General features: G+C 33.6%; 1 protein-coding gene across 1 annotated transcript; it reads right to left on the bottom strand.

The window, feature by feature from the left end:
- Positions 1–3,781: 3,781 nt before the first annotated feature.
- Positions 3,782–12,525, bottom strand: LOC132732214 (uncharacterized). The gene is made up of 4 exons (XM_060718608.1): positions 12,341–12,525; positions 11,522–11,661; positions 7,342–10,582; positions 3,782–6,187 (listed from the first exon to the last, which is right to left on the bottom strand). Exons 2-3 carry the CDS (start codon positions 11,565–11,567, stop codon positions 8,997–8,999), a joined length of 1,632 nt encoding a protein of 543 aa, XP_060574591.1. The 5' UTR covers positions 11,568–11,661; positions 12,341–12,525; the 3' UTR covers positions 3,782–6,187; positions 7,342–8,996.
- Between the last annotated feature and the right edge of the window lie 553 nt (positions 12,526–13,078).

The raw sequence follows: 13,078 nt of genomic DNA, 5'->3' as shown, positions 1-13,078 counted from the left end.
AAATAAAGAAGATAAAGGAAAAACAGTAAACACTATTCAGAAATCTGGACTGGATGCGGAAGCTATGCTTTGTAGAATAGCTCTCCATATATTTCGTATAGTCACGCTAAAAACCGATTTCCGTTTACAAGTATTATGTTTTTTTCGACAATCCTATGATGCTTTGTATAAATAACAAACCTATACTTCCCCCATATATACAAGTTTAGGACAAGATATAACATTATTAGATAAAATACCTGTATATAGTTACTTGCTAAAATGTTGGCAAAATAGAATTGGCAACATTAACAAGGACGACACTGAAAATAGGAACAGAAATCTGATTTAGAAATAGCGTTAACTGATTGCGGTGCCCACACAATAAGTAACGGTTTTTGTATAATTGTTTTTTTCCGGAGTAGTGGGGTACAGGTGGGGGTGTTAACCAAATTATTTTTCCAAGTCATATTGTTTGTTTTATTGTTACCATTAACCTTCCTTACCAACCTTAGATCATCAAAGACTGGAAAAAGTGGTGGTTTTATCATGTCACTTTTAATTCAACAGAGCACGGTTCAGCCACCGCGTTGTTCCTGGACATGCTTTCAAGCAGTTGTAAATGCCAGAGCAGAGAGTGCGAATAATTGTAGGAAGGAGTTCAAGATCACAACATAAGTGACGACCTGCACGGCCCAGTAATCTAACTCGGGGGTCAGAGCAATAGGTCTGATAGATCCAACTTATGTATGTTTTATCTTAACAATTGTAAGAAATGTGATTTTAAACCAAAAGTATTATGCCATTTATTTGATGCATTTGTTAGCTCTATCTAAAGATATGAATCTGAAATATGGGAGTACTCAGAACATAAATATAAAGAATTCATTAATTAATTTGGAAACAATTATTAAATGTAAGAACAGATACTTGCTCCGATGCTGTTTATGGCGAATATATTAATGAAGATATCCATTATATGTGTCTAGTTACATCAGAATTATTAAATTTTGGTGCAGATTGAAAAACTCGGACAATATCATTTAAAATAAAATTTATTGAGGTGTAATTGATTGTGACAGAGGGTGTAAAAATTGGGTCTCAAATGTGGAGAAGTTGTTATGTGATAGTTTTACTGATATTTTTATAGTGATATTTATAAGTATTCTACATTGTTTCTTAAAAGTTATTAGAGTTATAGAAAAGTATAAACAAGAATGGGTCAGTATCCTAGATCGGAGTTTTATTTTATATAATTCCAAACAGTTTAAATCTTCTTTTTGTTACGAAAATATCTTGACATTTTCCACGGAAATTTAGGATGTATTTTTGTCGATTAAAATGAGATGTTCATCCCCTCAGAATACTGTTATAAATTCTCTTTTCCGTAATTTATAATTTCTACTACTTCCATAATTTCACATAAAAATACACAATAACTGTTCTTAATTTCATTTCACTGTTTATTTGTTGAAAATTGTTCTAAATTTCTATTCTACAATTAATAATTAAAGTTACAGAGTTTTTCTTCCTCACACATGGTTGATAAGTCACTGAGAAACTCTAGCTCTTCCATTTCACTCTTCCATTTTGAATCTCAATCTTCAATCTAGAATCCTGAATCTTGAATGCCCCTAGAAAATCTTGTCCCAGTATTTATATGAAATACCTTCTCTCTCTCTCCATATTTGGAGGTTACCTTAGTGTTAATTGACAAATCTAAGCCTTCTATATTTATGACGACAAGTGTTGATCAAGTACCAGAAACAAACAGACTGATTCCTTGAATATTTATGATGGTAACCAATGATTGAGTTTCCTAAGCACAACAATTGCAGGCCTCTTGTCCATAATTTATGCAGGTAACTGTTGACAGAGTTACTATACTAAAATCTCCCAGCCTGATACACAGTCTAACCCCAACAGATTTATAGTAATAAATAATGACAACAAATGAGGTCTCAATTCTCATACAAACTCAATCATTTAACAAAACCTTAACCAGGTGCCTTGCTGAAACTACAACAATACAAACAGGAAGCTATGCTATAAATAACATTACTCGTGAACAGAGATACTGTCAGTGCTGTATATATTTAGAGGATGAGTATCATTTCATATGTCTATGTCCAAGATTTGTAGATTTACGCAGAAAATTTCTTCAAAAGTTACTAGTGTAACAAACCATCTATGTTTAAATTTATCTAATTACTTTGTATTAGTAATAGAAATGTAGTAATATAATTTATGTATTAAATATATCAAACTAAGAACTCTCAAAAGACTGCCCGACTCAATTTATAAATTGAATAAAACAGGTAAACTCCGATAGATATTGAAAGAAATTTCCTTGCGCCGTGTGAGAAAATTTATTAATTATAAAATTGACAAGAATTATTGGACTTTGACCTGTTCACTCACTTTATACCATTGGATGGGCATAATGTCACTTAATGATTTAAATAACATTTAACTACTAGTATAATCTTTTCAACGTTTAGAACATATGCAGTGCTGTAGAGCCATCTAAACGAGTGTGTTTAAAGTCGTTGACTTCAAACCACTTGCCCCTCACCGCTGTGTGTTCGAGTCCCGCCAAGCACTTTCGATCTTTCATGTGAGGAAGCATTCCAGCTGGCTTACGGAACGTCGCAGGATCTATTGAGGTACCCGCTTGTGCCTGAAATGTTGCATGGAGGGGCATCTGAGGTCTTCCTTCACCAGTTAAGCTGGGAGTTCCCATTTCACCTTTGCTATGTTGGTGCGGCGTATATAATCCATGATTATTAGCCAGCCCATCTGTACTTCTGTTCAACTTGATCATAGTAACTCCGGCGCATATTTCCGTCATGTCCCGGGTTACATATTGTTTGTCCGACCTCTGAATATATTTTCATAATATCCGATAGTATGGATTTTTAAAAAAATAACTCAATTTAGCAAAATCTGTCATGTTTTGTATTATAAAAATCGGTCGAAGATTACGGTCTATTTATTATTCTTTGAAGCCGTATACATGTACTCGGATTATATGAAAAGACAAACATTTAAAAACAAGATCGATCAGTGATCACATGTGTCGCCTCATGATATTTAAATGGAGACACCAAAATAATATTTATTGAGACTTGATGGTGTACGTTTTATTTTTCATATATGTAAAAAATGATTGCAAACCAGTTTTATTGTTGTAACTGATGTCCCATTCGTGTTTCGCATCCGCGCAGTCTGATCAGGATCCATGCTGTTCGCTTACAAACCTTATAACAAGTAGAGAAACTGACAGCGAACAGCATGCATCCGGGCAGTCTGGTCTGGATCCATGCTGGTCGCAAACCCGTTATGTTGGTTTTGTCATGGCGCGGCTCAAGTTGAATGTTGTACTTTTTTGCACTATCCTTCGTCTGATTTCAGTGAAAATCGATGCAACGCTTTTAAATTTTGGGTCGTTTTTCACTATAAGAATCATTATTGAAACATGGGTGAAAGTTTTCAGGATTATTCCTGAAGTTCAGGATTTTCAGTCTCCAGAAAGCCTTCTATTTCCTATGTAAAACTATTGAAAAACTGCTAAATTCAGGATATTCAGGATTTTTTTAAATTTCCAACTTTCACCCATGGAATATTCTGAAACGGAGCAAGTATATGAATAATCTGAATTTTTGGCAAACTATTGGTCTAGATCTACATCAAATGGAATATCAATCTTGGAAAATTATTTTTTATTCCCCTCATGTAAAAAAAACGCAGTGGTTTACAACTCAGACTGCGATGTAGAAAGGAATTATTGATAATAACACTGTTTTACATTTACTCAACAAGTTTTATTTTCAAAATAATAGGGTAACTATTTTAACAATAACTTTGTACATACAGCACTTGTATGTTTACATAAATTTGGTAAGGACAACCTTATCTTAAAAACATATCAATTGATGAGTTATGCACCAAGTACACGCCCCATCCCCTATGAGATATTCCCTTTACAACCAGCGTTAGTTCTTATGTCTTAAGTACATGTTTTCCTATAAACTTCTATCTATACTTCATAGCATGACCTACACTTGGCAGGACGGATTACATAATGTTACATAATCAATCCCAAATTCATTTCTATTTCATAAAATTGAAGAAAAAAATACAAACAAAATTATCTCATAAATTTCAAACAAGCAATTATCATAGTATTGCAAGCAATCCATAAGTCCCCTACCGGTAAGAACCCCAGCAACATTCTGATGGGCCAATGGCTATTCAATTTTACCAGTGAATGAATGACATGAATGAACTTAAATCTTTTGAGTTCTAAGTTTGTCTATATCACAGTAATGTGTTAAGTTTCCCTGCCTAGTAAGGAAATTATGTTTATACAACCTTGTCATATGATTACGATGTGGGATTTTATTGTAAATCCTATAAGGAATGAAGAAGTTGGAGTGAAAAATACCAATTTCTCAAAAAAATCTAAGTTTAAGGGGGAGATAATTCTGGAAATAGTCTTGCTAGAGTATTTAACCTTCTAAAAAATGTTGAGTGATAATAAGAAACATATATATGAAGTTTGAAGCAGATACATTAGGAAATAAAGAAGTTATTTAAAAAAAGACATTTTTTTTCATAAAAATTCTAAGTTCAAGGGAGGTAATACAGATAATTTTTGTGCTAGAGTTGTAAACCTCATTAAATATGATGTGGTTGATGATTAGAAACTTATATTTAAAGTTTGAAGTAAACACCTTAAGAAATAAAGAACTTATAGTGAAAAAGCTGAAAAATTTAAATCAGAAATCTTGAAATCCATGCTATTTGTTGCCATAGCAACCAGAATTTCCCATATAGGAAGAAAAGAGAAAGATGTGCATAATCTCCAGACTGCCATCTACCCATATTTCAGTTTCATAAAAATATTTTCAGTACTTTTTGAGTTATCACTGGATCCAGTTTATGTGTTAAATTTGCCATATTTTCAGACTATTTGTTGCCATAGCAACCAGAATTTTCAACATAGGAAGAAAAATAAAAGACGTGCATAATCTCCATACTGCCATCTATCCATATATCAAGTTTCATAAAAATATTTTCAGTACTTTTTGCGTTATCGCGGGATCCAGTTTTGTGGACGGACGGACTGACAGACGGACGGAGGATAAACCTAAAGTCCCCTCCTGTTAAACCGGTAGGGGACTAACAAGTCAATTCTATACAGTATATCTAATGTTTGCTGTACTCAATCAAAATGATTGTGATTAGATAGAATATTGGCAGGCAGACAGCGCCATCTACATTTCCCGATGAATTTCAACGAAAATATAACAGACTGACTAAAGAGAAATGCTCTGATCCATACTGTAAGGATTTTGTTTTGAACGCTTTTGGCAGAATTATGACCCTTTGATTTTTGTCCTGTACATGTAATATTGGTTGAATACATTGCTTTGTGTTGGTTGTTATTTAATTAACATTATGAATCTATCATGTCACATATATCTTCAAGTTGGTTATCTACATGTAACACTCGAAACCAGATATATATGTATTATTACAGTAATATTGAGAAATAATTATTTACATCCCACATGCATACATTACTTCTATTTAATCATTTCAAAATAACAGAAATAGATCTAGCTATCTATACAAAATGATGAACCAAACAAAGTATTTAGCACTCAATAAAGTAAAGAAATTTATAATAATATTCTCAATATCATCAACCTTGATGAAAAATAATACTGATAAAGGCAATGGGTGTGTTTAATTTGATTATTAAGACAGCATGCTAACTATTCTCAGTGCTTGACAGTGAAAAAGGGGCATAACTTTGTCAAATGGTAAGTCAGAGTTATGAGACCTAAGCTCATCATATTAGATTATCAGGAAAAACAATTGTGTGATGTTTCAACCCATTTCCTTCAGTTGTTTTTGAGATACCAACATGCAAGCAAAAACTTAACTAACTTAACAACACTGACTTTGATTAGTCAAGCTTAAGTTAAAACTGCTATTTTGCAGATAAAGTAACAAACATTAGAGCAAAATATAGTGCTAAATCCATCTCACCAATTTTATAACATATCTGATGCTACATGCAACTTTTATTCAATTCAGTTTACTTATATTTCATAGATATATTCAATTATTGTATACAATGATACCTGTGGTAAAGGTAAAACAATATGTTCAATACTCATTGTCAAATGAGGTAAAACTAGAAATGTGTCCATAGGACACGGGTGCCCCCACTGCGCCACTGTTCTGTCAATCTTTTTACTAAGTCAAGGGAAATAACTCTACAAATACTGGATAAATCCACAAGCAAAAAACCCCAAGGGATGCCAAATCTAAATTATGAGAGATAGAGCAACCTGCCCATAAGGTTTAATGACTATGTCAAAATCCTTTTTTTGAGTAACTTGCGACACAAGTTGAAAATTGCAAAAAAAATTTTTCTAAGTTGAAGGCAATAAACTCTAAAAAATTTCTAAATAATCCAGAAACGAAAAATATCTTGATACACAAACTGCACATGCTGTGATCAACATTCCTGTAAAAGTTTCATGCTCTAGGTCAAATACTTTTTGAGTTTCATGCGACCACAAGTTGGAAAATTGCAAAATTTTACTAAGTCCAGGGCCCCCAATAACTCTGAAAATACTAAAAAAATCCAGACGAAAATACCCAGGTGCACAACAACACATGCTGATTCAACATTCCTATAAAGTTTCATCCACTCTAGGTCAAATACTTTTTTGAGTTACATGCGACCAAGTTTGAAAATTCCAAAATTTTTACTAAGTCAAGGGCTGTAACTCTACAAATACTGAAAAAATATCTAGACAAAAAATACCCAGGTGCACAACTACACATGCTGAATCAACATTTCTGTAAAGTTTCATGACTCCAGCGTCAATACTTTTTGAGTTTACATGGGACACAAGTTGAAAATTGCAAAATTTTTTACTAAGTCAAGGGGGCAATAACTCTGAAAATTTACTAAAAAATATCCAGACGAAAAACCCCAGGTGCACAACAACACAAGTGACAACATTTCTGTAAAGTTTCATTTGACTCTAGGTTCAAATACTTTTTGGAGTTACATGCGACACAATTTGAAAATGCAAAATTTTTTTACTAAGGTCAAGGGCAATAAACTTCTAAAATACTAAAAAATATTTTCCAGACGAAAAATTACCCAGGTGCCACAACTAACACCTGCTGATCAAAATCATTCCTGGTTTAAAAGTTTTTCATGACTCTAGGTCAAATACTTTTTTGAAGTTACGTGCGACACAAAAAAGTGAACGGGGACGGCGGGAAACGGACAAGGGTAAATCTAAATGCCCGCCACTAACGTGGGGGCACAAAAAAGTCCACAATTCAGTAATTATTGATCATCTCATAATAAGTTTCCATGGTTTCTGTTTCAGTACTAATCAGTTATACCTGTGAAAACTGATAACCTTCAATGGTAAAGCTTTGCTTGTCTGTTTTTTATTTTAATTTTAACATTTTCAGTCATATCTGGGAGGTTGGTTCACCTATCTGGCTTAACTGGATAACTAGTTAACCAGTAATTACCAACTTCACTGCAAAATACTGACTAGTGATAAAATTGTGAAGAACAAAAGACATTGTATCACACTTTGTGACTGAAACATTTGCAGTAACTAGTTATTCTGAATCTGATCATAAAACTTACAAATTTTCTATTAACTTGCATCATGCTTAGCTATGCATTTGTTTTTTCGTTTTATTGTAAGTTTCACAGGCACTACTGATGTCATTTGGCAACTCTGTCAAGCAGTTTAAGTCATAGGTGAAAACAATTTTTGTATCTAAACAAACAAAAAACCTCACTTCAGTATCATCCCCTTCACAGACATAATACAATCTCATTTACTCTAGTTCCTACACTGTCACTGAAGGAAAGTAATTTTGTACCTTTTCAAATTTTTAATAGGTAGAGGAAGCCCCCAGAAGGTTTATAAAGTATTTCTGACATGTCACACAGTTTAAGTACCTGGCTAGAACAACTGACTTTATGACTACAAATCATTCCACAGATAGCGGGATTTTCCCGGATAATAATTTCCGTTATTTATTGCTGTATACCACAATGAAATCAAACAAATTAAGCATATTTTCTTGTTCCTTATCAAAGACACATAAAGCCTCAGAAATTAATAAAATTTCTCTCTCAAGAAAAGCGAAACCTTTGTTTTGAAAATGTTTTTGATAAAAGATTAAAATGTTTATCATCTAAAGACAGCAGTGAAGAATTTAAAATTATATCTTTAAAAAAGCAGCAAAAGGAAAATTAGTTAGTATTTTGTCTTCCATGTAATACAATGAATTACTGTAACTTAAATTACATCTAAAATGCACATAATAGTTCAGCTGCTTAACCAATGAGAACTGTTTCAGAAACTTTTACCATAACACACAGGATAGAAAAAATTATGAGAAATAAAATGATATCATTTTGGGTGCAAAATGAGCCTTTAAATATAACACAAATAAATAACATTTACATGGCACATTCAATGAACACAGATATTCTACATGAATAAATTAACTATTCTCATTTATATCATAATGTCAGATCAGGAAAAATCTCTACACAGTCATGGCATCAAAAAACCCAAATAAAATCTACTGAATACAAACAAGTCTGTTCATAAAAGTCGATGGAATAAGATTAAGAAACAGTTTTCATGTACCCAGTCACATAAATCAGTAACCCTTACAACTATCTCCATAGGCATACATTTAACTAATGTAATGGGTAAACATTTAATTATTAATGAGAATAATCTTTGTTTTTGATGAAAAGTAAATATCTAGCTATTATTATTAACCTGGTGTCTGAAATTTCATTATACATTCTAAAAGAAAGGCTGCTAAACTGACAATTACCAAAAGGACTGACAGACAAACTCTGACATAACTATTTCATTAATACATTCCTTCTTTCTGTCTCCTCAGAAGTTCAGTATTATGTAATGGAAGGTTGTTGATTATTGCATTATTACAAACTGTTGGCAGCTTTCTGTGGTATGGTCCTCACTGTAACAGTTCATACATTTTCTCCGTCCAGGCACCCATCTTGTTGCTCGTGGCCTCTCTTCAATATCACACTCTTCATTCACATTAACAAACTCTGCTAAATTAGTTTTTGGAAAGCTGCTCTCAAATTTTCTATCAGAACACATGGTGTCAGCAGATGGTACTAAGCTCTCATTTCTTGATGGCAACACAGTTCTTGGATCAATTTCAGGAAAGTCTTCCTGATAGCCTGGATTGTCATGCTGCAAACCAACCCAGTCATTAACATTAGGATCATCTGAACTTTCACTATCCCACTTTTCATCATCATCATCATCTAATTCAAAAGCAAAGTTGTCAATTTTCTGCTGGACCACCATATCAATATCACCGACATCAGAATCTGACAGACTTTTATCTGTTTTACTAACAACATGTAGATGGTTTTCAGTGTCTGTGGTTCCTTGAGGTTCAACTTTTTCCTCAGCAACCTTATTTATTTCAGCATTATCTTCTTGTTCAAATTCATCTTCTATTATCACATCAGGCCCATTATCAATAAATATATTATCCCCTCTAGACAAACGCATATCATCTTCACAATATTTAGTATCCCCTCCCTCACCTATTGCCCACCAATCTATATTCTCATCAGCATCTACTTCAACACAATCAGCTGTTTTAACTGTCACGTTTCCAGTGTCTTGTAGTGATTCTATTATAGCTTGCTGCAGACTATTTTCAAATGCTCCAGAGTCAATAACTTTGTCTTTTTCTTCCTTTCTATTGTCTACTAACAAATTTGTTTTTTCATGTTTTTTCTCCTTATTCTTCTTGGACTTTTTCTTAGTGAGATCTTTTGTAGGGGCGTACTCATGCTCAATTATTTCCATTGATGTACTATCTAATTTCTTTTTCGTCTCTAATCGTTTCTCCTCAAGTTTTACACCATTTCTTACTTTCTCCACAGCTGGTGGTTCATAATCAAACCAATCAACAATGCTTTTACCTATTGCACTCTTTTGTTCAGTGACAGTTTTACTGGAATTATTATTATTCATATTTAAATTTCCACCTTGAAAATCTCTTGAGAGTTCAGAGTCTTTTGTATTTTCCATTGCAACATCATCTTCTTCAAAGTCTTCAAAATCAGCTTTTAGACTGTTTATTAGATTCTTTCTCTTGTTCTCCTTAGGACTGTGTGCAGCAATTCCTTTTTCTTGTGCACCATTCATTACATCACTTTTATCAGATTTAGAAGATGAACAACTAGCACGAGTTTCTCCTGGAGTCACGTAAACACTGTCAGATATGTTCGATCCTTTTGATAGGTCATGTGCACTTGGAGAGTCTAATGTGTCACTGGACTTTGTAGAATAGAAGCTATCTTTTGGAGATGACTGTGAAAGAAGTGGTCCACCTCTACCAAGAGGGCGGAGACTAAGGGTAGGGTCAGGAGAGGCATAATCAGTATTTACTTGCCAGTTCATATGTTCAAGAGCATCCATTTCAAGGTTTCTAAATCCTTCATCTTGCCATTCAGATTCCATAAAAGTTGCTGAAATTTACAACAATGCTCTAGTAAAATTTAGTCATCAAATAGTTATTTCATATGAGACTCTTAAATCTTCAAGCTTATTTTGTCGTCTTTCTGTTTGAATTCAGTAAATCCAAATTAAACTAGAGATATGTCCATTAGATGCTTATGCCCCTAAATTTTTTGCAGTCAAAATGGTATTAATTACATACTTACAAATATTACATAAAAGTAAAGTGTAATATATATAGTATATATACATTGTATATAGATAATTATAGTATATTAGTTTCACAAACCTGTGACAAGGGGAACCCATATTCTTAAAAAGACAAATATTTTATAAGTCACAATGACCTTGACCTAATGACATTAAAAGATAAATGTTGCTTCAGTTTAGGACTGTGTCAGTGACTGACAGCTACCAAATAAATTTATGGAGTCTTCTTCACAAGTAAATGATAACTAAATAATCTGAATAACTTGAAACAACTGGATAACAAGCCATTAGACATACTGGTGTATGGTGCCAAGTAATCAAACTCACAAACATATATTCAAATCCCAGACCTATTTCTGTTAACTACCAGGGGTCTGGTAAACCAATAGTGGTGGTGTTGGTAGTTTTCACTCCTAATCATGGCAGTTAAGTCACATTGAATTTACCAGAACAGTTCAGCCACCGCATAGTTCCTAGGCAGGCTGTCAAGCAGTTAACCAGTACTGTTTGCCTTCAATTTCAAAATGAACTGTTAACTTCTCTACATGCCTGAAGCTAGAGCAGAGGTAGAGTGTGAATGACCTTAGAAAGGATTTCATGATCAATCACAACAAAAGTGACCTGCACTGTCCAGGATTTGAACCCGGTTCGCCCGATTCACAGTCCAATGCGTTACCTATTGAGCTAACTCGACAGCTAAAACAATAAGATACTAGTAACTAGTCTGCTATATTTGATACCTTTATCACAGGTGGAAGGTCTGACTTGACAGGAGGATGGTATCATGGTTCTACGCTGAGTCTGAGTACAGACATTACGTTTCTCTGTATTTAGAGTGAACAACTCTAGTGTAATATCAAGTAGTCTCTCTCTTATTGACCTGAAAACAGTATAAGCATTATTTTTATACATTTACATTATAAATCTATCTTAGCAAAATAAGTACTGTTTATAATAACTCTATTAACCCTTAGCCTGCTTGAAGCCACATATTATACCTATGTGACTAAAGCAGACCATGATCTACCGGCACAATTCTGTGCTGTCTAATAATGATGTACACTGTTGACTATTCAGGCATACATGTTTTTATATATCCCATACAATGATGAATGATGAAGTCCATTTCAGAAATATCTTATACAAAACATGTGTTTAAACACTTGATAATAGGATAGATACTACAGTATCATGGTATAATTCTCACTTTGTAAAATTATTAAAATGAAGTTGCCTCCCCTGGTCTATTAAACTACAATGAAATTGCAATAGAAGAGATGCAAATAATTTGTACAATATATAGAACCACAAGCAACATGAAAATCTTGCCATTTAGGTGTTTTTTTCAAAATCAATACCTGATAAGGAATAGGTGCAAAATGTTTGCACAGGTTGATGACACATACAAGTTTCTTAAGAATTGTCCTGATAAGTACAATCTTAACAATATGCAACAAACAGTGCAAGTTCAGGTCAGACTGCCCAAATGTTCAACCTGGCTTGTATGTAAAAACTGACTACATGACCAAGGCCGTATCTCATGGTATTTAATTACGTACCTTTGGACAGCCTCATTCAGGAGTTTTTCACGAACTTCGTTACTGATTCTTGCCTTGAATGCTTGATTATGTTGTATAATATGAGTGCCTGACACTTCCCAGAATGCTCCAAAACAGTCCAGAAATACATTCTCTTTATCTTCCTGACCAATCTGTGACCCCTGCAAAAATATAAATACATTTGTATAAGTTTACATTTCAAATATACGAAAAAAAAATTGAAACTCAACTAGAATCTGTGTGACAGTGACAAACCTTAAATATTTATCAGTTTTGAAAACCAATGTGTTCATCAATGTACTCAATACAAATCTATACAAACTCTGTGTTTATGTTCACAGTCAAGCTTAGAACCAAAATTGCATGCATCATATATCCCAGTTTGAATAAAACATAAGATAAATACAAGAGCCGGTTGAACCGGGTGATGCTCCCCGAATAGGTTTTGGACACAGGAAGGTATACCTCTTGTAGTGTCAGAGTTATGTCACAGACAAAGTTCAAAGTGTAAAAACAACCCAAATGTTGTCCACGACACATTGTCTCAATCTGGTGATCATTTATGTCAAATAGTTGTAAAATCCGACTTCAAATAACGAAGTTATGGGCCGGACACGATTTTGCTGCAAGGTCATGCTGTGACCTTGACCTTCAAGGTAGAGACCCATATGTTGAGAGCGACATGTCGTCTCAATATGGTGATCATTTCTGTGAAATAGTTTTAAAATTCGACTTCAA

This window comes from Ruditapes philippinarum, unplaced genomic scaffold (genome assembly GCF_026571515.1).
Source record: "Ruditapes philippinarum isolate M1 unplaced genomic scaffold, ASM2657151v2 ctg2092_1_1_1_1, whole genome shotgun sequence".
Taxonomy (NCBI): domain Eukaryota; kingdom Metazoa; phylum Mollusca; class Bivalvia; order Venerida; family Veneridae; genus Ruditapes; species Ruditapes philippinarum.
This window is presented reverse-complemented; position numbering and strand designations above follow the sequence as displayed.

Bases quoted from the DNA above. Each gene is read 5' to 3' on its own strand.
- LOC132732214 (XM_060718608.1), bottom strand. From the start codon at position 11,567: ATGATACCATCCTCCTGTCAAGTCAGACCTTCCACCTGTGATAAAG. The intron at 10,583-11,521 runs GTATCAAATATA...TGTAAATTTCAG, and splicing joins ACCTTCCACCTGTGATAAAG to CAACTTTTATGGAATCTGAA.